The sequence below is a fragment of the Ailuropoda melanoleuca genome, chromosome 4, assembly GCF_002007445.2.
Source record: "Ailuropoda melanoleuca isolate Jingjing chromosome 4, ASM200744v2, whole genome shotgun sequence".
In the NCBI taxonomy this organism is placed as follows: Eukaryota; Metazoa; Chordata; class Mammalia; order Carnivora; family Ursidae; genus Ailuropoda; species Ailuropoda melanoleuca.
In genome coordinates this window covers 109,847,130-109,872,284 of record NC_048221.1, presented here as the reverse complement: position 1 = coordinate 109,872,284, position 25,155 = coordinate 109,847,130, and the positions used below count along the sequence as shown (strand labels likewise).

At 40.3% G+C, this 25,155-nt stretch overlaps 1 protein-coding gene across 1 annotated transcript in view; it reads left to right on the top strand.

The window, feature by feature from the left end:
• STARD7 (StAR related lipid transfer domain containing 7) overlaps positions 1 to 24,406 on the top strand; it is a 27,812-nt gene extending 3,406 nt beyond the window's left edge. Inside the window, exons 4-11 of the mRNA XM_034657289.1 lie at positions 5 to 303; positions 10,731 to 10,939; positions 11,286 to 11,335; positions 12,812 to 12,922; positions 13,003 to 13,085; positions 13,545 to 13,644; positions 19,839 to 19,923; positions 20,971 to 24,406. Of these exons, the coding sequence (XP_034513180.1) occupies positions 5 to 303; positions 10,731 to 10,939; positions 11,286 to 11,335; positions 12,812 to 12,922; positions 13,003 to 13,085; positions 13,545 to 13,644; positions 19,839 to 19,923; positions 20,971 to 21,155 (1,122 nt within the window). The 3' untranslated portion in view covers positions 21,156 to 24,406. The remainder of the gene's footprint in view (positions 1 to 4; positions 304 to 10,730; positions 10,940 to 11,285; positions 11,336 to 12,811; positions 12,923 to 13,002; positions 13,086 to 13,544; positions 13,645 to 19,838; positions 19,924 to 20,970) is intronic.
• Positions 24,407 to 25,155: the final 749 nt, after the last annotated feature.

Here is a 25,155-nt window from a genome sequence, read left to right as displayed (position 1 = left end):
CCGGCCCTGGCCGCCTGGGTGGCGGGGCGCGGCGGCGGCGGGGCGCGCGGGGGCGCGGGGCGGGGGACTGCTCGCTCTGCTGGCCAATCAGTGCCGCTTCGTGACGGGCCTGCGTGTGCGGCGCGCGCAGCAGATCGCGCAGCTGTACGGACGCCTCTATTCTGAGAGCTCGCGCCGCGTCCTCCTCGGACGCCTCTGGCGCCGGCTGCGAGGCCGTCCTGGCCATGCCTCTGCCTTGATGGCGGCGCTCGCTGGCGTGTTCGTGTGGGACGAGGAGAGGATCCAGGAGGAGGAGTTGCAGAGGTGAGCCTTGCGGCGAGGTCGTTTCTTTTCGCTGGGGGTGGGGGCCGGTCAGGTTGGGAGGTTGGCACGGCAAACCCTGGGGCCTGCCTTTTTGGCTCAGTGTCTCCCGTTTACCCGGTGGTGCTTGAAGTGGCGTTCCAGTAACTTGATTCTTTTTTATCAAACCACGTTTTTATTGCCTCTCAGTTAATTTCACTTGTCGGGTTAGAAATAACGAAGTATAGGTTAGCGTAGGAGGGAAGACTTTGAATAGGGAGCGTGACACTGAAGAAATAACGTTGTAAAAAATAAATTAGATATTGAAGGCATGTAACCCATTGTTCACGTAATCTTTAACTCATCCAGAAAGGTGCAAACTCAAAACAGGTTTTAAATTTGACCTAAGGGTATGGTTATGCAATTACAGAACTACTTGATTCCTAATGGGATATCGTGAGAAATGCCCGGAAAGCTCTTTTGTTATCGTGACTCCTGTGGCTGGAAGGGATTTTTGTCTTCCTCAGATAAACCAGGAGCCCAGACATTTTAACCTGCAAAAATTAGGTCAGATTTTTGCTGCTTTAACTAGAATTTAGGAAATACTGTTTCATTAGGCTCTGAAATCACGCTGTCATCATCAAAACTTCTGTGTGAAAAAAGGCAGTACCACTGATTGAATTTGTTAATCTATGGTTTTAAATCTGAGCCTTTACAGTTTTCAAGTAATCTCATGATTTAGCTTTGATTTGATTTAGCTCTCACTCTACAGTGTCTGTGTGTTTCCTTTTAACTGATGTTCCTAAACTGCTCTCCCCTCCCCCTAAATTTGTGTTTCCTAATAAAACCTTATTTACAAAAATAGGTGGTTGGTCCTAGACTGTAGTTTTCTTTTTCTTTTTTTTTTTTTAAAGATTTTATTTATTTATTTGACAGAGATAGACAGAGCCAGCGAGAGAAGGAACACAAGCAGGCAGAGTGGGAGAGGAAGAAGCAGGCTCACAGCGGAAGAGCCTGATGTGGGGCTCGATCCCATAACGCCAGGATCACTCCCTGAGCCGAAGGCAGATGCTTAACCGCTGTGCCACCCAGGCGCCCCTAGACTGTAGTTTTCTGATTCTTGCATTAGTAGACATTATTTGTATAAATATTAGTAAATAGAAAATTTACTGGTCACTAAATATCCACCTTGAGGATATAAATATAATTTAAAATTATAACAACTATCTTATTCACAAAAATGTTAATATGATAAAGCAGGTAGTTTATTTTTTGACAGGTAGTTTGCCTAATTTCTGTTAGTATCTTGCAACTTGTCCATTGGTCTAATGAAACAGGCTCAAGGGTGAGAATATTTATGGGAAGAAAACTTAAATTAAGAAATTATCAATTAACTGTTTGAATTTTCATTCTGTTTTGCTGGTGAAATATCCATGTTCCACAGTAAAGTTTGAGAGGAAAATTCCCAGTTGGATCTATTTGGGAAGGAGGAGAAAGACCAGAAAAGGGTTACCTGGTGCAAAAGAGAGGGAAGATGTTTTGGGGTGGGAATTGACTAGTGTTGGGGGCCTCCATGGTAAATGACATTCTTTGGCTTACTTCATGTGTTTTTATGGACAGTATATCCTGGAGACTTCTGTTAAGTAGGTCTGCTGTTAGCAGGAGCTAGAGAAGGAAACAAAGTAAAAAATTAATGTGGTAAACATTTGAGTCAGTAGTTACTACCCACTGTGGCAGAAAGAGACCAGTTGATGGCCAGGCTCCGTATTCACTGTATTTCCCTCTTTTCCCTCTTTGGGCTGTCTCTGAAATCTAGGGGCTGTACAAACATATATTATTCTGATCCAGCTCCTGAAGAGGTATTGCTCTCTTCCCACTTGGGAATATCATAAACTCGGATTAAGGTCAGTCAGAACACTTAAGGTGCCTTTTTCATCCTCCAGACTTGTTATTTAGCAAAGGCCTTCATTTACACTTCATTTTCCAGTTCAAGCCTGAATTCAGTCGTGTATTTAAAATTTGATGGTGTCCATTTTGAGGATTTTAAAAAAATGTATGTTACCTTGCCAGGGCGACAAATATGCTATTCAACTATATCTTGATTGTAAAGTGGTTCTATAGTTTTCTCATGTTTGTAATATTTTGTCTTTTATTGAATGAAATATTTTGGATTCAGGTTTCTTTGCTTAAGTATTCAATTTGCTTTAAAGGAGCTGCTGCTGAGGTTGTCATAGCTAGTTTAGAACATCTTAGATTTTGTTCTAGTGAAAGGATTTTGGGTGGCTTCCGTAATGAAGCACAGTTGAATGTGCCTCAGGACAAGTGCATTTTTTTCATTGTATAATGGAAGAAGAGCATGGTTGTACCATGGCCACTAAATCACAGCATTTGGTGGTTCTTTGCTGTTTCTGTACCCTCTTGTCCTAGTACTCTCTTTGAATGTGTACTTTAATGTGGTATGTGTTTTTTCTTACGTTATTCGAGTACAATTCAGAATGAAAAGGAATAACCTTACTTTCAGTTCTCTTGTGCTTAAGAACGTCTTAACAAATAGAATCTAATTTATCTAGCAACAGCAAGAAAATTTGAGAAAAGTAATTTGTACAAAGTGACTTTGACTGGGGTCCAGGTGTAGAAATCAGGTCTTTTAAGGCTTGGTTTGGATTCTTACCCAATTGATTTCACTTAAGTCAAACAGAATAACTTTCAGTCACTATTTTTGGTATAGAATCACTCGTTCTGTGAGCCCAGGGCAGATCTTATGGAAAAATATAGTAGCAATTTTTTATTGCTTTGGAATATTAAAAAAAAAAAATTACAGGAGGGGCGCCCGGGATGCTCAGTCGGTTAAGCATCTGCCTTCGGCTCAGGTCATGTTTCCAGGGTCCTGGGATTGAGTCCCGCATTGGGGCTCCTTGCTCAAAGGGAGTCTGCTTCTCCCTCTGCCTGCTGCTTCCCCTGCTTGTGCACACTTGCACATGTGCTCTCCTTCTTAAAAAAATCTTTTTAAAATATTTTATTTATTTATTTATTTGTCAGAGACAGAGAGAGACAGCCAGTGAGAGAGGAAACACAAGCAGGGGGAGTGGGAGAGGAAGAAGCAGGCTCCCAGCAGAGGAGCCTGACGTGGGGCTGGATCCCAGAATGCCGGCATCACGCCCTGAGCCAAAGGCAGACGCTTAACGACTGAGCTACCCAGGCGCCCCTAAATAAATAGAATCTTAAAAAAAAAAGTTACAGGAACAAAAAGAGGAAGGAAGTTAAGAAATATGAAAGGCTAGGGGAAAATGTTCCATTAACCCCTCCTCATTTTAAAAAAGTTACAGTCCATTGCTCCAGAAATTTGAGTAAGTGCGTGCCGGTAAAGTTTCATAAAGAAAATTGTTTCATAAAGAAAATTGTCTCAGGGCATTTAGAATAATTTTAGCTTTTCAGTATGTTATTAATTAGATAGATGATCAACAAAAAAATCCATTTTCTTTTTTGCCACTGTCACTTAAAGGTTTTTTTTACTGACATATCCTTCTTAGATCATCAGAACTACATAAAACCTGATTTGAATTTTTTGACATTGTCTTCATTATTTTACCATTAACCAGTTGGCCCAGAATTGCAATGAACCAGATGATGTCTTGTATTTCTTGTGCCTCATAACAGTTATACTTGAAAGTCTCTAACTTTGACAATAATTTGGAGTTTAAGGAAGGGATTATGTGAAATGAGGAAGTTGTCTTGCTGAAATTACTGACTACAGGGATGGCTTCATTTGAATCATATTGGACCTTTATATCAAGCTCTGTATACTGATGGCAGGACCTCCTTCATGAGCCAAAACTGGTTATACTTACTACTCTGTTCTAATAGTTTTATGACTTCAGTTTCCATACCTCTCAGTCCAGCCTTTCTCACATATTGAAATGACTCTAATTTTGGAGAAAGGGAAGCGCTGGGTGTCTTTTCTTGATCCTCTTACTAATCTGGTGTTACTATTTTGGGAATAATCTCTTTTGTCCTTTCTTATTATTTAAGTCTCAGATATCTAACAAGGTTTAGACACCCACCCTGTCCAAACAAGATTTGGCACAGCAGGCTAAAGAGATGTATGGTGAGAGGTTTTCCTTATTCCACGTACATGGTAGTGAGTCACTTTGGGCACCTGTGTGCTAATTATGTATGTCATGTCAGCATTTAGAAGTTGAGACCCTTCAGAGGTTGTTGAATCTGGGGACAAGAATCATTTGCATTTCATGATGCAGTCTTGCGCCGGCATTTAGGTTGTGTTATTTCAAGAATGAATGTCATGGCCTTCACAGGACATATTTCTCCCCCTTTGGGGACTTAGTCTCATAATTTTAATCAAGGTCACATAGTGATCTTTAATTATATAGGAGAGGTGGATTAAGCAATGGGTCTGAAGCTCTGTACCACCTTAGGAGGCCATTAAAAATATTGCATATAGTCATAGTTTAATATTCTTAAAATCTTATTACTATGTAATTTTAAGAGCCTCTGATGTAGTTTTAATAAGGTATTTCTGCCCTTCCTCATTATGTGATAAGAATGCCATTCAAGGGTGGTGCTTAATTTTTATTGAAGAATGCCTTACTAGTCCTGAAAAATGTCATAATTGGTGCCATGTGATGCCTGAATTGTTCTCTAAGCAAGTCTAGCTATGGTTTTGCTTTTGCTTTCTCCTGAAAGATCCTATTGTGTATTGTAAAGTTCTTTCCCTATTGCTGTATGTGTTTGCAGTGGTAGCGGTGAATCCTGTTTTGCAGTTTTTAGTTCAAATTAAAACTTTTTTTTTTTTAAAGATTTTATTTATTTATTCGACAGAGATAGAGACAGCCAGCAAGAGAAGGAACACAAGCAGGGGGAGTGGGAGAGGAAGAAGCAGGCCCACAGCAGAGGAGCCTGATGTGGGGCTCGACCCCACAACGCCGGGATCACGCCCTGAGCCGAAGGCAGACGCTCAACTGCTGTGCCACCCAGGCGCCCCTCAAATTAAAACTTTTAAAAAATGGTTAAACTTTTTTCATCAGAGCATCACTAAATTGTACTGGCTAGGGTTCTTGGTTGCAAATGAAGCTGATACTGGTTGACTTAAGCCAAAAGGCATTAGTCAAAGGGATTAATTAAAGGTGTTAGGTCACTCAGGGCATTGACTAGAAGGCCAGAATACAGGTTGGCCAAGAGAACAGCCAAGACCTGTTGTAGGGATAATCTCCTCAGGGCAGTGTTGCTGGTTTTGTTTTCCCTAGATTGGTTGCACTGCTGGACACTCAGTTCCTTCAGGATTACTGAGAATAATCTCCAAAAGATGCCGTGCCTTGTATTATTTCCTCAGGATTCATATTCTCTACCAGAAGTGTCTAATTAACCTCACTTAAATTAGGTGCTGTACTCTAACTGCTAGGGCTTGAGAGCGGACTGTATCCCACTTATTTTGGGATTCTCCTGAATATGAAAAGATTTTCAGCAGTCAAAACAACAAAACGTCCCCTGTATAAATATTTTCATCTAAGTCCAAAGTTTAAAATTCAGAAAAATGAAATTTTAAAGCTAATAGAAACCTTAAATAATGTCCTAACTTTATAGGTGGAAAAAGGGAGGGCTTTACAGGTAAAATGACTTGAGTAAGATTATACAGCCCGTTGGCAGAGCCAGGACTGGAACACAGATCTTTATGGTCATCATCACTTTAGGTTGCTCTAAACTTTTAATCTGGGTAACTGGGTTACCAGTATGACTGAATTTTTGGCTTTTAAAATAATGTATTTATGTAATTTTTTAATAAGAATTTGAATTATTGGGGCCTACTTTTCATAGTTACTCAGTTGAGTAAACACTTGAGTGCCTTATGTTTACCAGGTACTTGCTAGGAGCTGGAAATACAGATATGAAAGAGACTGATTTTGGGACATTAGGGAATTCATAGTTTAGTAAAGGAGGCAGATACAAAGATTAATTATATAATGTGATATGTGTCTGTGCGGAATAAAAGTAAATGTATATGGTTAACTCTGCCTGGAAGTTAACCTTGAACCTTACATTTTATTGAAGGTTGAAGATAAGTGGCCATTTCAGACAGAGTGTATTAGTAGTTGGTGTCTTCTTCAGTCTTGAATAGCAGGAGTCGTATATGATACAGACAGACAGCAATCTTTCTTTCCTAACCGCTATTTAAAGGTTAAGGGGAGGGGCGCCTGGGTGGCACAGCGGTTAAGCGTCTGCCTTTGGCTCAGGGCGTGATCCCGGCGTTGTGGGATCGCCCCACATCAGGCTCCTCTGCTGTGAGCCTGCTTCTTCCTCTCCCACTCCCCCTGCTTGTGTTCCCTCTCTCGCTGGCTGTCTCTATCGCTATCAAATAAATAAATAAAATCTTTAAAAAAAAAAATAAATAAATAAAGGTTAAGGGGAAAATACAAACCAAGTTTTTTTTCATTTGTTTTTGTTTTTAAGGTTTTATTTATTTGAGAGAGAGAACGAGAGCACACATGTGCATGAGGGGGTGGGCAGAGGGAGAGGGGAACAGAGAATCTTAACCAGGCTCCACGTGGATTAGGGTAAAATTCTCTCTCCCTCTCCCTCTGCCCATCCCCTCCTGCTCTTTCTTTATGAAAAAAAAAAAAAACTCTTTCGGATATATAAAAAGACTTTACATGAATGTTACAAATGCAGTTACATATTTTTAAAGAGTTTATTTATTTTTATTTATTTTATTTTTTCTTTTAAAGATTTTATTTATTTATTCGACAGAGATAGAGACAGCCAGTGAGAGAGGGAACACAAGCAGGGGGAGTGGGAGAGGAAGAAGCAGGCTCATAGCAGAGGAGCCTGATGTGGGGCTCGATCCCATAACGCCGGGATCCTGCCCTGAGCCGAAGGCAGACGCTTAACCGCTGTGCCACCCAGGCGCCCCTTATTTATTTATTTTTAAAAGGTGAGAGAGAGCACATGCAGCGCAGGGGGAAGAGCGGAGGGGGGAGGGAGAGGCCGGGAGAAAGAATCCCAAGCAGACTCCCTGCTCAGCGCAGAGACCTACGCAAGGCTCCATCCATCTCAGGATGCCGAGATCATGATCCTCAGCCAAACCAAAAGTCTGTTGCTTAACCGACTGAGCCACCCAGGCACCCCCAAATACAGTTACTTTTAGAAAGAAAATATTATAGGTAAAGCCTCCTGTGTACCATTGCCCAGTTGCAATCTTCCCTCTCCCCCAGATTATCTACCTGTTTGTTGTATTGCGTTCCTTTCTGTGTCTTTATATGTCCCTAAACGATATACAACAACAGAAAAAAATATATGGTGTTATCTTGAAATATTTTAAAGCTTTAGGCAGTTCTGAAAAATACTTACAAAATGGAATCCAGTAATATATAAAAAGGAATTGGAATAGTGGGATTTATTTCAGGAAAGCAAGGTTAGTTCATCATATAAAAATCAGTTTAATACAACACCTTATAGAATAAAGGACAAAAACCACATAATCATCTCAGTATATACAAAACATTTGGCAGTCCAACCTCTTTTCAAGATAAAATAAAAAGCACTCAGCAACTAGGAATAGAAGGAAAGTTCCTCAGTTTGTTAAAGGCCATCTACAAAAAACACAGCTAACATAGTTTAATGGTGAAAAACTGAAAGCTTTTCCCGTAAGAACAGGAATAAGACAAAAGTGTCTGCTCTCACCACTTGTATTTAACATTGTACTCCATGTTTTTGCTGAAAACTACAAAAGATCATTGCAAGAAATTTTAAGACACATAAATGGGAAGATCTGTGTTCATATATTGGAAGACATAATATTATAAAGATAACAATCCTAGCCAAACTGATCTATAAATTCAACACAATCCCTATCAGAATCTTAGCACACTATTTTGTGCCAGTTGACAAGCTGATCCTGATACTCAGCTGGAAATGAAAAAGACCCAGAATGGTCAGATCACTCTTGAAAAAGAAGGACAAAGTTGGAGGACTCAGTCTTCCTGATTTGAAAACTTAATACCAAGCTACCAGTCTATAAGAGTTCAGATGATATGGTACTGGTATTATAAGGATAGATATATAAATTGTTAGACTAAAATTGATAGTTGAGAAATAAACCCTTAAACTTATGGCCAGTTGATTTTCAACGAAAGTGCCAAGACAATTCAATGGGGAAACAGTCTTCAAATGGCATTGGGACAACTGGAGATGCACATGCAAAATAATGAGTTTAGACCCCCTGCCTCACACCATACACAAAAAATTAACTCAGAATGGATCAAAGTGTAAACTAATACTAAAACTCTTTCTAATACTAAAATTCTTTTTTTTTTAAAAGATTTTATTTATTTATTCGACAGATAGAGACAGCCAGTGAGAGAGGGAACACAAAGCAGAGGGAGTGGGAGAGGAAGAAGCAGGCTCATAGCGGAGGAGCCTGACGTGGGGCTCGATCCCATAACGCCGGGATCACGCCCTGAGCCGAAGGCAGATGCTTAACTGCTGTGCCACCCAGGCGCCACTCTAATACATACTAAAATTCTTATAAGAAAATAACAGATGTAAGTCCTTATGACTTTGGATTAGGAAGTGATGGTTTCACAAACATAAGCAATCAAAAAAGTAGGTGAATTGGACTTCATCAAAATTAAAGACTTTTGTTCATCAAGAGTCACTATCAAAAAAGTGGAAAGACAACCCACAGAATGGGAGAAAATTTTTATAAATCATATCTGGTAAGGGGCTATTATTCAGAGTATATAAAAACTCTTCCAGTTCAATAGTAAAAAGCCCATTTTAAAAATAAGCAAAGATCTCAATAGATATTTCTCCAAAGATACACAAATGGCCAGTAAGCACTTGAAAATATGCTCAGCATCATTAGTCACTGGGGAAATACAAATCAAAGACCACAATGAGATACACTTTTCACACCCACTAGAATTGCTAGAATCAGAAAGATAGCTTTGTCTAATAACAAGTGTTGGCAAGGATGCGAAGCAGTTGGAACGCTAATACATTGTTGTTATGACTATAAAATGGTGCAGCTGCTTTGGAAAATAATTTGGCACTTCCTCAAAAGGTTAAACATAGAGTTGCTATGACCCAGCATATCCACTCTTAGGAACCTACTCAGGAGAACTGAAAACCTGTGTCTACATAAAAACTTCTACACAAATGTTTATAGCGTTATTATTCGTAATAACCAAAAAATAGAAACAGCCTAAATGTCCATCACCTAATGAATGGATAAACAAAATATGATATATCCATTCAGTGAAATATTCAGCCGAAAAAAGAGGGAACAAAGTACACCATGAATCAACCTTGAAAATGTGCTTATTGAAAAAAGCCAGACACTAGAGACTATTGCTATGATTCTCTTTATATGAATTGTCCAAAATAGGCAAGTTCATAGAAACAGAAAATAAATTAGTGGTAGTCAGAGGTTATGGGGAGGCAGGACTGGGGAGTGGCTGCTGATGGGTATAGGATTTTTGGGGGGATGATGAAAATGTTCTGGAATTAGTGGTGATGGTTACACAATGTTGTAAGTATACTAAAAAACATTGAATTGTAAACTATAAAAGGATGATTCTTAGGGAATGTGAATTATATTTTTAAAAGAGGAGAAAAAATATGTAATTGTTTAAGTTTTATAATCAGCCCTTGAGGTAGGTCCTGTTATTATCCTCATTTTACAGATTAAGAATAGAGATTAAGTAATGTTTTAGTTAATGAATGTTGGACTGGGATTCAGACTCAGGAACTTGAGTTTTCACTACACTTCATACTGTTTTAAACCCACACCATTCTTTTTTTTTTTTTTAAGATTTTATTTCTTTATTTGAGAGAGAGAGCGAGCGAGTACACAAGCAGGGGGAGTGGGAGAGGGAGAAGCAGGTTCCCCATTGAGCAGGGAGTCTAATGCAGGACTATCCCAGGACCCTGAGATATGACCTGAGCCAAAGACAGATTCTTTTTTTTTTTTTTTTTTTTTTTTTTTTAAAGATTTTTATTTATTTTATTCGACAGAGATAGAGACAGCTAGCGAGAGAGGGAACACAAGCAGGGGGAGTGGGAGAGGAGAAGAAGCAGGCTCATAGCAGAGGAGCCTGACGTGGGGCTCGATCCCATAACGCCGGGATCACGCCCTGAGCCGAAGGCAGACGCTTAACCGCTGTGCCACCCAGGCGCCCCCAAAGACAGATTCTTAATTGACTGAGCCACCCAGGCACCCCAGCCCACACCATTCTTATACAAGTCATTGTGTGGACATTTCATTTCACAGGATTGACTGGAAATAAGGCAGGAATAAGACAAAGATGTCTGCTCTCACCACTTCTGTTCAACATTGTACTCCATGGAAACTATAAAAGATCATTGCAAGAAATTTTAAAACACATAAATGGGAAGATTTAACCACCTACACCATTCCTTTTGTTTTTCTCCTTTTGCAGATCCATTGATGAGATGAAACGGTTGGAAGAAATGTCCCATGTGTTTCAGCGTTCTGGAGTTGAACGCCACCCTCCAGAACCAAAATCACAGAGAGAAGGAAATGAAGATTCAGGGAGCAAAGAGCAGCCATGGGAAATGGTGATGGATAAGAAACACTTTAAGCTCTGGCGGCGCCCTATTACAGGCACCCACCTTTACCAGTACAGAGGTGAGCCCAGCTTGGCTGCCTTGCAGGTGTGTTCCATGATTGCCCAAATGTGTGGGACTTTTGTACTTCATACTCTAAACTGATCTGGTTGTTGCTCAGAAAATTTGCCATGATTTCCTGGTTTTTGTTTTTCTTCTCCCGGATGACAAGCATCTTAGTGTCTTTATTACTGTACTTTGCTGTAGGTTGTTTATGTCTTACTTTGGTGCCCCAATATGACGTCTAGTTTCTGAATCTGCCTTTAAGATCTTTCAGTACTCTATAATTGAAATGCAGTTAAGTGATAGGAATAAGTTTCAGTGATGAGGGTGTGGCAAACATCTCTTGTTCTTTCTTGTCATTCTAGTTTTTGGAACCTATACAGATGTGACACCCCGGCAGTTCTTCAATGTTCAGGTGAGTAAATTTTTCTTCCCAGATTTGGAGCTTCTAAGTCTAGAAATCCACTTACCACTGTCCACGTGAATAATTTCTTCGACTCAGAAGACATGGTTTCAGTACATCTATCTATCTCTGTACCCTTCATCTCATGTCAGATAGCATCTGGGTAAACATTGGACTTTACCATTCATTGTCCAGTGGGGATGAGACCAGTTCTGTCTTCTTGCAGGGCTGTTGGGAAGATTGAATAGAGGAATGTATTTGAGTGTTTTTAGTATATTTTATAAGGCTTTATAGTTATTTTTTCTTAAATAATTTAAGGGCAAGTTACATATGTGACCCTTTATTCCAAAATCCTTCAGTGTGTATTTCCTAAAGTTAGACATATTCTCTTAACCATGGTGTCTTTATCAAAGTCTATAAATTTAACATGGATGCAGCTCGTGTGTTATCTTCTGCTTGTATTCCGGTTTTTATCTTTTTTTTTTCTTTTTTTTTTTTAAGATTTTATTTATTTATTTGACAGAGATAGAGACAGCCAGTGAGAGAGGGAACACAAGCAGGGGGAGTGGGAGAGGAAGAAGTAGGCTCATAGCAGAAGAGCCTGATGTTGGGACTCGATCCCATAACGCCGGGATCACGCCCTGAGCCGAAGGCAGATGCTTAACCGCTGTGCCACCCAGGCGCCCCCGGTTTTTATCTTTTGACCCAATGATGTCCTTTGTAGCGTTTTCCTCTTCAGTACAGATCCGATCTGGAACATTTCCATAGTGAAGGTATTTATTTAGTAAAAATGAAGAGTATCTTTTCAAAGACTGCTTTCTTCCTTGGGGGGAAATGTATGAAAAGGGGAGATGGTCTCACCCAGAATTGTATAAAAAAATTATTTTCCTTCCTGGATAGTTCATTGTTTTGTCAGGTTTTCAGTAACTAATTGATTAAAACACCCACTAGTAATATGCAAGTGCACACTTCCCCCCAAGCACTGAATTTTGCCAATTTATACTGAATTTTTGTTGGTTTGGATGTGTATGATATGTCTTATTTTGAAATTCCCTACTTACTTGTCATGCTAGAAATTAAAAAATATGTTACTTGCATTTCTTTGTGTGAGGTGTCTGCTCATACTTTTGGGACTTTTGTCTGTGTAAAACTTTAAAAAATTGTTTTGCCCTTACACATTTTTATCACTACCTATTTATTGTATTTTCCCCAGACATGTCTATTACAGTATTTTTTTCTTATATTATCCTTTGCTTTGTCTTTTTTTTTAAAGATTAACTTGCAAGGTAATGCTGTTGGCCTATAAGAAAGTATTTTAAAAGACTTATTTGTAGTAAACACAGCCGTGTCTTTCACACCTTGTCATTTTTAGGTCAGGTTACTGTTTCAGAGTAAAGTCCTTGGGTCATAGGTCCAGGCATCTGGAGAAGCCTTCTGCGACTTTGTTTTGGATTTCCTAGGTCTTCATAGTCTTTTCTCTTTCTGCAGCTGGATACGGAATATAGAAAAAAGTGGGATGCCCTGGTAATCAAGCTGGAAGTGATTGAGAGGGATGTGGTTAGTGGTTCTGAGGTTCTTCACTGGGTAACCCATTTTCCTGTGAGTATTTTTACTACTGTTTTTACTTCTGTCACGTCCATGTGGGGCAGAATACTAATTCTGCCTCTCCTTTTCTTTAGTATCCGATGTACTCCCGGGATTATGTTTATGTTCGACGGTATAGCGTGGATCAGGAAAACAATGTGATGGTGTTGGTGTCGCGGTATGTGTGGTTACCTGTGGCTCCTGCTGAGTTCCTTTAACTGTGTCCTTCATATATGTCTGGTCAGAGTTTGCATGTTCTCAGTGCTGTTATGAGTGATGCTAGGATCCCATCCATCCCAGCTAGAACATGAGTGGGCTGTGACTGGTGACCACAGTCTGGGAAGATTGAAGGGATTTGTGTAAGCTTTTCATTAAACTGTTTCTTTAGTTCCTTTGTGTTGATAATTAAAAAAAGAAGTACCCTCCTCTTCAACACAAAGCCTAGTGAGCCAGGAATCACCAAGGAAACTCACTTTGTTTTTAGAACTTAGTTTGTATTCATTCATTTTAGTGACTGTTCTGTTTTATTTTAAAAATTAGGGCCAGCTTTTTAGATTTTCCTCTTAACTATAGCTCTCCTGCTGTTTTCTTATATATAGACATTACTAAGAGTTTCCTTAACTTCTTTCCTTACCAGTGCTGTGGAGCACCCTAGTGTTCCAGAGTCTCCAGAATTTGTAAGGGTTCGATCGTATGAATCCCAGATGGTTATCCGTCCCCACAAGTCATTTGATGAGGTGAGTTTTACATCATCCAAGAGATGATGTGTAGTGGCTTTGGAATTTTATCAAGGAATGCCTCTTGTCTGAACTGAGAAGGGCAGTGGTTCTCAAACTTGGCATGCATCAGAGTCCGCTGGAGCTTGTTAACATGCAGCGCTTGGGTATGGCCCAAGAAGTATTTTTAAGTTCCCAGGTGAGGCTGATGCTCCTGGTTTGGGAAGCACTACTATAGGGTGATACACCTGGAAGATCTGCCAGGACGGAGTACTAATGACCCACTGACTTCCGTTTGTGTGAGAGACAGGAAAAGACAATGGCCTGTTGTTAGCATCGTTCTTTAGGAATTGAAGGGAGCACCTTTTCCATCAAAATTTCACCTCAGTGGGGTACCTGGGTGGCACAGCGGTTAAGCATCTGCCTTTGGCTCAGGGCGTGATCCCGGCGTTATGGGATCGAGCCCCACATCAGGCTCCTCCGCTGTGAGCCTGCTTCTTCCTCTCCCACTCCCCCTGCTTGTGTTCCTTCTCTCACTGGCTGTCTCTATCTCTGTCGAATAAATAAATAAAATCTTTTAAAAAAAAAATTTCACCTCAGTGGGCAGAACACTTAAAACCTTTCTGGACTTTTGTTTCCTTGTCTGCAAAATGAGAGGGTTAGACTAATCCTCTCAGCCTTCTTTAAAATTCTCTTGACCTTTCTTTGAGAAGAATATTTTTTTCAACTTAGGGAGTGTTTTATTTTTTAGTTTTTTTAGCCACGTCTCTTGAGCTTACATATTGACTACACTGGTTGCTGTTTTTAGTTGTGTTTCACTTTATAATTAAAGGCTTTGTTTCTTCCCATTACTTTTGTTTTTGAGCTGGATGAACTGTGTGCTTTAGTATGGTTTTGTTTTCAACAGGTTGTTCTATTTATACTGCCTGACGTAGGACTTTAAATATTTTAGACAGAAATGGTGGTTCATTTCAGTCAATGTGGTGTTTGACTCTTTTTTTAACTGGGAGATCTGTGTGTTTACTTGTGTACTATTTTTAGAGCAGCGTTTTTCAAACCTCGGATTGCTACCCCATTAATGGAAGACAAAATTAATTTAGTGCATTATGACCAGCTTTAAAAAGAAGAGAGAATACGTAGAGTAGAAATCAAACCAGTGTAAGCGTATTTCATGAGGCTTTTGTTTAGTTACATAAGTATGTATGAATGTGTGTAGGAGGCTGAGAGAGAGAGCTGGTTACAGTGTAAAAAGGATTATTTACAGTGTGTTATAGTTTAAAATGTTTTAAAGTCCTTGCTTTAGAGAATAGAAAAGAAGAAGCAAGGCTACTGTCCATGGCTAGTCCCCTTTAGGAAAGGGGAGCCTGGGTCAGGCTGGAGATAGTGTGGGAGGCAGACTTAGGCCTCACTTTTTTCCTTTATGTTGCTTTTGAAATTTGGACCTTTTCCTTTATTTCCTCTTTGAAAAAAACTGAGTTGAGTTCCAGCATTGCTGCCTTTAGAAGCTATGACCATGGAGCAACTAAGGCATCATTCAGCACCTAGCAGAGTGTGTTGCATCTAAGTAGAGACCCAGTAAATAATTTCTTTCAGCTGAGGTGGAGGAACAATAAGTTATATATATAATTCTTCTAGTATATTTGTGGCAAGCTCTTAGGGAAAGGTAAGATTTGAGTTGGTTCTTCTGAAAAGGCAGACTGGATAGAGGAAAAATGATATACCAAAGATAAGACAGGCATGAGCCATGAATATGTTCAGAGACTCACCACTTAGAAAGGAAGGTTAAGATTAGGGAAGAGGGGCGCCTGGGTGGCACAGCGGTTAAGCGTCTGCCTTCGGCTCAGGGCGTGATCCCGGCGTTGCGGGATCGAGCCACATCGGGCTCCTCCGCTGGGAGCCTGCTTCTTCCTCTCCCACTCCCCCTGCTTGTGTTCCCTCTCTCGCTGGCTGTCTCTATCTCTGTCGAATAAATAAATAAAATCTTTAAAAAAAAAAAAAAAAAAAAGATTAGGGAAGAGTGATAAATTGCATTGACCATGTACAGAGAGTACTTGAAAACCAGGCAGCTGCATTTGGACTGCTAGATGGAAAGTAGTCCTTGAGCCAAGGTATGTTGTTTTACTTCTTATTAGGGAAAATTTGAAATGTATATGAAAGGTAAAGAAGTAGAGTGTAGTATAATGAACCTTCCCCAGCTCCAGCAGTGATCAACTCATGGCCATACTTGTTTTATCTGTACCCTTTCTTGTCCCTTTTCCTGCTATCCTTATTTTAAAGCAGTTTCTAGTTTTGCTATAGAAGAAACCATAGAAGAATTCTTCTGTGGATATACTTCAGTATTAATCTTGAAAAGATTTTTGAAAACATAACTTCAATGTCCTAACAATCCCTAATATCAAATAATCTAGTCAGTGTTTGAATTTTCCTGATTGTGACATTTTTTTGGAGTTGGTTTATTTGAATAAGGACCCAAATACGATCCAGATATTGATTCAGTATCTTGAGTCTTGAGTCTTTTGAAGTAAGTTTCCTTTTTTTTTTTTCTTTTTTGCAATTGTATTTTTTGAAAAAGCAGGGTTCTTTGTTCTAGATCTTGATGATTGTATACACCCAGTAGTATCCATAGTGTCATTTAACATGTTCCTCTGTCCCCTGCCTGTATTTCCTGGGTATTGGTAGTTAATGTACTGTTCAAACCTGAGGCTTAAACAGATTCAGGTTGTTGGTTGTTTTGGGCAAGACCACTTTATTAGAAGGCAAGTGATGTTTGATTGTCTCTTTCTTTGTAAATTTAGAAATGATTGATTATTGCTCAGATTCATTATTTCATTAGTGGTATAACAAAATGCTGATTCTGTAATTCCTTCATTTATTTCCACTTATTAAAATACATTAAGGAAAAATTTTCTCACTGTTTGTATTCCTTTAGTTTACATAGGAAAGGGAAATAAGAGAAATGGTTGATTTGTTTCCTTTATTTATGAGTTTCAAAATAATTCTTTCAACCAGGGATCTTCAAAGGTTAAGTTTCGTTTTTGTTTTAAAGAACTATCATTAGTCTGCTATGGAAGAACTAATAGAAGACTTGTATAGATATTTCAGTTTTTAACATGTTTGGTTCTTTTTAATCCATTACAGTTATTCTTATTGAGACTCAAATTGTCCAGTTTTGGCCATTAGGAGCCTCCTCTTAACTGGCTCGAGTCCTTTTGACTTAACCTCAGGGGTTCCCTTGTTTTCTGGTGTTATAAGGTGTCCCAGGTTCATCTTGTATAGTTTTAGCTGTAAACCTGGAAATTAGCATTTCTTTAGGGAGCCCTGGTTCCATTTAAGATGTCATTTAAATTAAACCAGGATTTGGTGGAGCATGCGACTCTTGATCTCGGGGTTGTAAGTTCAAGCGCTATGTTAGGTGTAGAGATTACTTAAAAATAAAATCTTTAGGCATGCCTGGGTGGCTCAGTCAATTAAGCATCCGACTCTTGATTTCAGCTCAGTTCATGAGCTCAGGGTCATGAAATTTAGCCCGGCCTCAGACTGTGCTCAGCAGGGAGTCTGCTTGAGATTCTCTCTCTCTTTCTCTCTCTCAAATAAATAAATCTTAAAAAATAAAATAAAAAATTTAATCTTTAAAAATAAATAGGATTACTCAGAGCTGTTGGCTTTCTCATTGTCTTTAGGCCTTTTCAGAAGCTAGAACTAAGTAATAAATGTTGCTTATTTTAAAGATAAATCCTAACCTCATGCTAACATTTTTAGTTCATATTTCAGATTGGAGGATTTTTATTTATATTTTATATCTTACATCTATCATCTTTTTCTGTGCTGGAAAATTCAACTCTCAGTTCATCACCTGAACATAACTACTTATTTGCTTTAACTTGAAATACGCACACACCAGCCTCAGAATAATACCACCAAGATCACCAGTGATGTGGTGATTTAAAATTTGTGTTTTTTTGGGGCGCCTGGGTGGCACAGCGGTTAAGCGTCTGCCTTCGGCTCAGGGCGTGGTCCCGGCGTTATGGGATCGAGCCCCACATCAGGCTCCTCTGCTATGAACCTCCTTCTTCCTCTCCCACTCCCCCTGCTTGTGTTCCCTCTCTCACTGGCTGTCTCTATCTCTGTCGAATAACTAAATAAAATCTTTAAAAAAAAATAAAATAAAATTTGTGTTTTTTTATCCTTAGGATGTGTACACAGTGTACAAAATACTGAGTTTAAAAGCTATTGAAATAGGTGCTCTCTTTGTGCTTTTTCCTTCCAACTCAGTTCATAGTTAGGTTTCCTGTTTTCTATTTTACTTTTCGATTTTTAGATACTGCTTTTTAAATTTAATTCTGTTTTATTAAATTATGAAAAAACTTACCCTTCCAAAATCAAATCTATAAAATAAGAACTATTCAGAGTGATTTTGCTTATATCTTTGTTTCTTCTTCCAATGGGTAATCGTTGTTTTTGATTGGTTTCCTTTTTTAAAATATAAGCAGTGGTGGATGAGAACCCAGGTCTCTTGACTTCCCAGTCCAAGTGTTTCATAAAAGAATATTTATAAAAGAGTAAAGTCTTTTTATGTACTAAATCATTTAGTCTTGCAGCCAGCCTTTGTGGTGGATACTGTTAAGTTTCCACTGTATGGGTTTTACCTCTCCTTTTTTTTTTTTTTTTTAAGATTTTATTTATTTATTTGTCAGAGCACAAGCAGGGGGGAGTGGCAGGCAGAGGGAGAAGCAGGTTCCCCTCTGAGCAAGGACTCAGGACTCAGTCCCGGGACCCTGGGATCATGACCTGAACTGAAGGCAAATGCTTAACCGACTGAGCCACCCAGGCTTCCCTCTCCTTTCTCTTTACTTCCATGGTATTCATCCTGTATCTCTGTTATGGGATCTGTTAGTTGAAAGCTCCTGAGGGCAGGGACTAGCACATGTTTGTTTGCTCTATTACCTAGCACAGTGCCAGACACGAAGCAGACATTTAAATATATGTTGAGGAAGTGAATAAAAGATTAAACAATTCATTCAGGGAAAAAAAAAAGATGGACTTTGGAGTAAAAGCATGGGAATTTAAAGTTGTAGTTCTCCCACCTGAAGTTGGGGCTAGTCTGCTTTAAAAAGTGCAGACATAAAAGGGGTTATCTCTTAACCCTTTGGGTGGAGCATAATTGGTTCACATCTCTCCTAGGATCAAGACACCTGGAAATCTCCTTAATTCCCTGTCCTTCACTGTAATAGGCAGTGAGAGGGCTGAGCCAAAAAGAGTGGGTGCATAGGCCCTGCAGTCAGAATTTTGGGTTTATCTTGGCTGTCATTGAGTATATAGGTGACCTTGGACTGAGTTACTTAACTTGTTAGTGCTCAGTTTCCTCCTCTGTAAAATGAGGTAACAGTACCTACATTATAGGATTATTTCAAGTTGGAAGCAGTTCACTGTTAAGTGCTCTATAAATGTTAGCTGTTATTAGTCATAGTAGTAGTAGAATTTATACCATTTTGGTAAAGATTAAGACCTTTAAACATTTGAGGGTATGTGATGGAATTTTCAAGACCACCCTACATTCGAAAATTCGCTAGAAGGACTCATAGGACTCCGCATATAGCCGTACTCATGACTAAGATGTATTGTAATCATTTAGTAAGGATACACAGCTGCATCATAAGGGAAGAGACAGGCAGAATCTGTAGGAATCCATGTGTAGGCTTCCTCCTGCTCTCTCTCTCTTCTGTGGGAGGTCACACAGAGCACATTCTCCTTCCAGCAGCAAAAATAGAGCAACATGTCTGTGATGGTTCTGCCCAGAGAAGCCCATTAGAGGCTCGGCACCCAAGATTTTTATTGAGGGCTGGTCACATAGGGATGCTCTGCATAGCACATATCAAAATTCCAGATGCACCAGAAAGAAAGCAGGTATTCAGCATAAACTGTAGTGTTTGCACGAACAGACAAGACATAGGGAGCCACTCTTACCAGTTGACTGTTGACTGGAAATGTTCTGGGAGCCAATTTCCCAGACACCACCTGAGGGCCAACCTTGCAGGCAGGCCTTTCTATGGATAGCAACCTGTGCAGTCTTCAGTATTAACTCTTTTTTTTTGCACAGGGTAAAAAAACGGCACTGTCTGCCCCAGAATCAGATCATGATTATTCTGTGGTACTGGATATGGAATGTATGGTAGGTAATTCAAATATCATTATTTTTCCTTTTTTTTCTTTTCCAGAATGGCTTTGACTACTTGTTGACATACAGTGACAATCCCCAGACTGTGTTTCCTCGTTACTGCGTTAGTTGGATGGTTTCCAGTGGTGAGTGGGTACTTGTATACAGGGCCTGGAACCTGGGTTGAGCATTTTGCTTTTCTCTAGCTCTAAATGGCAAGCAAGAGGATTAGTGCTTGTCTCATGGGAGCACTGTTGGAGAAATTAGACATCCTTCCAAGTCTGTTCTTGAATATTATGAAGATACCGAAGCCTCCAGCTGGACTTTTGAGGGATAAAAACTGTGGAGTCCCAGAAAGCAACATGTGCCCAGACGGGAATTTTGAGAACATTTGCTTAATTCCTTAAATATGGACTGTGTATATGAATGCACTTGAACATTTTTTCTTTTAAGATAGTGTTGGAGGCCATAAAATCTAGTGTAGAAAATGTGGTCGTTATAGGATAGTATTCTGGAGAAAGGGGCCACCATGTGTCTTGACAAAGGCTATACATCACAGCTGTAACTGCACCTTTTCCTTCTGATTCCTGTTTTAAAAAGCATCTTCATGTGATTTTCTTTCTTCTTCTCTGTGGGCAGCTTATGACAGATAACTCAGGAGGAGAATGGAGAGATTAGGTGTTTGTCTTTGATATTTGTCTAAATAAAATGGGCAGATATTTAGGCTATGCTACTGATAGGTGATATTTTATTTTTTTAAAGATTTTATTTAGTTGAGAGAGAGAGAAAGCATGCACAGGGGGAGGGAGAGGGACAAGCAGACTCCCTGCTGAGCAGGGAGCCCAGTGCCAGACTGGCTCCCAGGACCCCTGGACCATGACCCAAACCGGAGGCAGACGCCCAAAGCACTGAGCCACCCAGGCATCCCTGATAAGTGATATTTTAATCACCTAAAAGCCTTTGGGAATTTATTTGGCTTGATTGGTACCCCTTTTCAAAGGATCTCAGAAGTCATGGATTGTTTTCACTCCCCATACATTTTGGGAGGCAACTAAAACTCACAGCTTGTCAATCAGGCTGTGATCTCTGTAAGAAGGAGTTGGCTCTCTACCATGAAAGAAATAGGCCATCTAATTTTGATCCTACTGTTGGTTTGTATTTCAGCCTACCCAAATTTCCCTCTCTCCCACCAGGCATGCCAGATTTCCTGGAGAAGCTGCACATGGCCACTCTTAAAGCCAAGAACATGGAGATCAAAGTAAAGGACTATATCTCGTCTAAGCCTCTGGAAACCGGTAGTGAAGCCAAGGCTACCACCCCGTCTTCCGAGCGGAAGAATGAGGGTAGTTGTGGCCCTGCCCGGATCGAGTACGCTTGAAGGGCTTTGGGATAAGAAGGGACAGGCTGCTTCTAGCCCTGTCTCAGTCCCTTATCTGCTACAGAACAGGGACATGTATTAGAAGGCGTCTGCTGTAACCACCAGTGCAAGATAACTCAGTAACTGGTGTCCGATTTCATTCAGAGCCCTTTTTGCTCTTTATCAAAACAGAAGAAGGAGGCATCCATGGGGGCGTTGTCATATTCTCAGGCCAAGCAGCTTGCAATTCAGTATTTCACTGAGCTAATCTGGAACAAACCTCTCACCTCAGGCCAAAAGGGGACAACTTCGTTTTGCTTCCTCTGAGTAGTTTCCTCTGCCAACATTCCAGTTCCCACCATCGGTTCTGCAGCACTTGGGATTTCCTTCAGTTCTGAAGGTCCAACTGGAAAGTGCAGTTGGCTGGTCGAGTCTTTAATGAGGGGTCATTGGGAGTGCTCTTGGTAACAGTTTTAGTGTTTAATGGATGTGAACTGTTGTTTGGCAGTGTAAGTGCCTTGTCCTCACCCTGCTTCTATCTTTAGGGACATCAAATTTGTACCAAGAAATTTCTCTCTGCCTCCCAAATACCACCCCATTGACTCCCCCTACCCAAAGCCGTTTCCTTTGCATTGGCCAGTTCTTCTGTATTCATACACTATATTAATTTGGATCATCGCCTCCTTCCTTAGCTCATTCACGAGGAATACTTGGAAATGAGTCCTTTCAGATGGTAGCTTTCTGTGTCATCAGTGTTTTGATAGGGTTGATGGTCAAAACATCACACTTTAGGTTTTTGGTTTTTTTTTTTTTTTTTTTGAACCTTTGTGTCAAGTAGGAATAGGGAAGTGGAATAGGATTTCTCCATAGTCCCACTGTATAGAAAACACTGTTTTGATTCAGGCGTTATTTTTCACACTTCAGGTTTGACTGGATGCTGAGGACTTGTCCATCTTGGAAGGCTAAAGGCAGAGGAATGGGGGTTGGGCCGCTTCCTTGGAGCTCTCAGAGCTATAGACAAGCCATGTGAACAAATAGATGTAATCTTGCCCCAAATGCTAATATAATGGAGATGTGGTTTATGTAACCCTCTCGTTCCTCTGAAAAATTTTTCTTCCTCTCTTCAGAATTAAAATGAAAGCAAACTACGCTCTTTGGATAAAGTCACAATCAGATGGTATCAGTTTGGCCTGGCTGGTTTTATTTTGGTCATGCTGCCATCTGACAGGAGAATAGGGATCAAGTTTTCAATACTCCCTCTTTTTTCCCTAGAATTTAAAATGGCTGGATTTTTCCTTTTTTCCCCACTTGCTACCCTTTTGTGTTGAAAAGGGGATCTGAACCTCAGACTGATTTAAACCCCTTGACATTTTTGTTGCCTGTTAAGTTTTGTGCCAAGGAAATAACTGCCCCCATCTTTCTTGTCTTGCCTTCTCTGAGTGGTTGGCAGAACAGAGAGATACATAGAGCAATCCCAACTCCTTTTTCATTGATCATTTCTCTCTTCTCATCCCCAGGACTTGACAGAAGCCAGGGAAAGTTTCCCTGCGTTATGTCTGAACTTAGCACCTGTGATTGTCGGGGTATGGATGGGTATGGGCAAGAGTGTGTGAGTGCACAGGTGTTAAGGCGCGGTGTTGCTCATGTTCTGATTTTTGGCAACTTGACTCTGTACTTGGGGTCGGTCTGTACAGTTACTTATGTCATTGTAATGATTTCACTTCTAACTGTGACATTTTTATCAAATGTGTGAATAAATATATCAAGATTGGTACAAAAGAGTGTTTGTGTTTGGACATATGGTGGTGGGAAATCTTGTATATTGGGCTTATTGTTTCTTCCTAATCAGAAAGTTGAAAAGAAGAGTGTTTCTACTTAGGGTTGGCACGTGGAAGTAGCAGGGTGTGGTCTTCTTTGGTAGGGGCTGACACAACTAACCACTTTGCCTTGACCATGAGCCCTTTCCAGATGACCAGTTTGGCAACTGAAAACAAACCGTATGTTCCCACTTACTTGTCTTGATCTACTAACCCATATCCTTTGCTTTTAAAGAAGGATCAACTTGAGGAAATAGTGTTTGAGCTTTGCTGACAGTGAAACTTGGGAGGGAACAAGGAAAGAAGATTTGAGCAAGCCAGATCTAGTGTAGGGGGTAGACCGGGGCTCTGGCTAGAGAGGGAGGGTGGTGAGCTGAAACCCCACTTGGCTTGGTGGGAAGTATGGTCACACAGGCAGTTTTGCTAAAGTGTCAGTTTGTTGCAAGGCAATTGATACGTTAGAGACACTTTAGAGCATAACCTGAATTTTGAGTTGATGGGTGATTCTGCCTGTGGGGAACAATAAGTGAACACAAATGTACACCTGAACTATTAAAACTCTTTTCTCCAGATTCTTCTAAGATAATCACTGGAAAGCCATCTCTACTTGTAGATTACTTGTTAGACGTTGTAATGCTTATGGGTGCTCATGTGTCTGTATAACCTTAAATTTGGAAAGTTGGTGGTTCTGGCCTCCATCCTGCTGTGGAGGCCTGTGCACGTGGCATCCCTGACGTGGTTCTCCAGGCTCTGTGTTAACACTTCACTGAGAAGCACCTGGGTTCTGAGAGCAACTTTTCCATTGTTGGACAGCTCTGTCTTTCAGGAAGTTCTTAATATGGAGACTAAATGTGCCACCTCAGCGTCTACCAGTGGGTCAAGTAGGTCAAGCCCTGTCTTTGGAGCGACACAAGGAAAACGTTTCCATGGGATAGTACTTCACATTCTTGAAGACCGCGCTCATGTGACACTAACCTTTACCCAGGCTTTGTCACCAGCAGCTTCAAAAGTCTTCCCAACTCTATTTTGAAAAATTGAAAGTAATAAAACCTTGTATACCCTTTCCCTACTAGCGTTGCTGGTTGTTAACTTGCTATGGTGTGTGCTTTGTTTTTATATATACACTTTGCTGTGGACTGAACTGTGTCTCCCTAAGATTCATATGCTGAAGTCCTCATGCCCAATGTAATAATGTTGGAGATGGGGCCTTTGGGAGGTGATTAGATTTAGATGAGGTCATGAGGGTGGAACCCTCCATGATAGGATTAATCCCCTTATAAGAAGAGACACCAGAGATTTGCTTGTTCTCCCTCTCCACCATTGTGAGGACACAAGGTAGCTAGCTGTTGGCAAGCCTGGGAGAGTGTTCTCACCAGGAACAGAATTGGGCAGCATCTTGATCTTGGCCTTTTAGCCTCCAAAACTGTAAGAAATAAAGTTGTGTTGTTTAAGCTACCCAGTCTATGGTATTTTGTTATGGTAGCCTGAATAGTTTTCGTGACCTTTTGAAAATAAGTTGCAAACATCACAATATTTCACTCCTAAACAAAGTATGCCTTTTTACAGTAATGATGTTCTTTGTAACCATACTAACTAGTAGCACATAAATAACATAATATCTAATATTCTTTGTGTTTTTATTTTTTAGAGAGTACAAGTGGGAGAGACAGGGAGAGAGTTTTAAGCAGACTCCACACTGAGCGTGGAGCCCGATGTGGGGCTTGATCTCGCATTCCTGAGATCATGACCTGAGCTGAAACCAAGAGTTGGATGCTTAATGGACTGTGCCACCCAGGTGTCCCTTAATACCTAATTCAGTCCATATTAAAATTTACCCAGTTGTCCCCCAAATGACTTACAGCATCCCCCCGCCCCCAAATCCAGGATCCAGTTAAGTATCCTGTGTTGTGTTAGTGGCTATCAACAGTAGCCTGCCCTTTATTTGTAATGTAGCTTCCTGGGTGATTAAGATTAGATAGTATGGTGTGGTGCAGTGGTTCTCAAACTTGACTGTACCTGGGAGCTTTGAAAATTACCATGCCGAGGTCTCACCCCAGACCAGTTACATCAGTATTGTTGAGGGTGTAAGTATTGAATGTTAATGCAAACAAAAGATTTAAAAAGAAATTAGGCTACAGTCTCTCTCCATTTGCACACTTGGAATATGGGCTAAGATGTCATTAATTTGTCACCAGTCTTGTCAC